Source organism: Austrofundulus limnaeus, unplaced genomic scaffold (genome assembly GCF_001266775.1).
Source record: "Austrofundulus limnaeus strain Quisiro unplaced genomic scaffold, Austrofundulus_limnaeus-1.0 Scaffold1477, whole genome shotgun sequence".
NCBI classification, from domain to species: domain Eukaryota; kingdom Metazoa; phylum Chordata; class Actinopteri; order Cyprinodontiformes; family Rivulidae; genus Austrofundulus; species Austrofundulus limnaeus.
The window spans coordinates 27,070-28,601 of NW_013953879.1; the positions used below are offsets into that span (position 1 = coordinate 27,070).

The following is a 1,532-nucleotide window of genomic DNA, read 5'->3' on the forward strand; positions in this document are numbered from 1 at the left end:
GTGTGTGTGTGTGTGTGTGTGTGTGTGTGTGTGTGTGTGTGTGTGTGTTGTGACCTATAGTTTTAATCACTGTGGGCGTGGCGTGACCTCTGACCTCTGGGTGCCACTTGTGTTTGACGTTCTCGTAGGAGGCGGGGCTTGAGATGGAGAAGCAGATGACAAAGACGTTGGTCTGTGGGTAGGACAGCGTCCTCAGACGGTCGTACTCCTCCTGTCCTGCCGTGTCCCACAGGTTCAGACTGATGACCCTACCGTCCACCGTCACCTGAATGCACCACACAGGTACACACAGGTAAACATGTTGATGTGGTCTGCATGCTGGACCAGGTCTCAGTGTGACCCTCAGGGGCTCCTGGTGTGTTCAGGGACCCACCTGGCTGCTGTAGTTGTCAAACACGGTGGGGATGTACTCTTTGGGGAACGCTCCGGTGGTGTAGGAGATGAGGAGGCAGGTCTTCCCCACGGCGCCGTCGCCAACAACCACACACTTTACGGTCTGCATGGTCCTGATCCCGAGCCGAGCCTTTATAAACCTGCAGACAGACAGAACTGACCCTCAGAGAGGCCCGGTGTAGAACCAACAACCACACTCTGTGGTCTGCATGCTCCTGATCCAGATGTTCTCTGAAGGCTCTGCTCTGTTGTAGATTATTTACGACCACTTCCTTCACATCTGCTGATGTGAGGTGAGAAGAAGGCCACGCCCACACCTGGGGTGAGCTTACCTTCAGGGACGTGGGTGGTGCAGCGGTCAGAAACTCTTCAGGTTCTTCAGGGTCAGCTCTGTTTGTTCAGAAACACGTGACGTCCATCGTCCACCTGAGGACAAGAAGGACAGTTTGTTCCACGTCAGGATTTGTTTATGGAAATGATGCTGCAGGAGGAAACGGTCTCTAAACAAAGCAGAGATCTTATCCTGCAGAAACACACACACACASACACACACACAGACACACACACACACATTTGCATAGCAGTGTGAATATAAAACTTTATAGAGAAGATCAGTCAGGACTGAAACACCAAAGAAAACCTCCTCCTGTAAAAAAGACCAATGGAGAACCTGTGACATCATCAGTTCATCTCCCAACATGGTAACCATGGAAACAGTGATGGACAGCTGTTGGACTCCTCTCCTATGCTCAGATTGGTTGTTGCCGCCAATGGTTTCATCATTTTTATTTTTAATAGATTCTTGTTTTAGTAACAGTGACTTTTATTCTTTTTAAAGAGGAAGTAAACAAATCTTATTCTGACGATTCCTTATTCATAACTCCAGTTACACATGAAACTAACAGGACCAGTAAATGAAGGACAGATGAAGGACAGATGAAGGACAGATGAGGGACAGATGAAGAACAGATGAAGAACAGTAGATGAAGGACAGTAGATGATAGGACAGATGAAGGGACAGTAGATGAAGGACAGTAGATGAAGGACAGTAGATGATGGGACAGATGAAGGACAGTAGATGATGGGACAGATGAAGGACAGTAGATGATGGGACAGATGAAGGACAGTAGATGATGGGA

General features: G+C 48.3%; 1 protein-coding gene across 1 annotated transcript in view; it reads right to left on the reverse strand.

The window, feature by feature from the left end:
* rhogb (ras homolog family member Gb) overlaps positions 1–1,520 on the reverse strand; it is a 2,635-nt gene extending 1,115 nt beyond the window's left edge. Inside the window, exons 1-3 of the mRNA XM_014032534.1 lie at positions 726–1,520; positions 374–533; positions 95–265 (exon numbers count right to left, since the gene is read on the reverse strand). Coding sequence (XP_013887988.1) covers positions 95–265; positions 374–502 — 300 coding nt within the window. The 5' untranslated portion in view covers positions 503–533; positions 726–1,520. The remainder of the gene's footprint in view (positions 1–94; positions 266–373; positions 534–725) is intronic.
* Between the last annotated feature and the right edge of the window lie 12 nt (positions 1,521–1,532).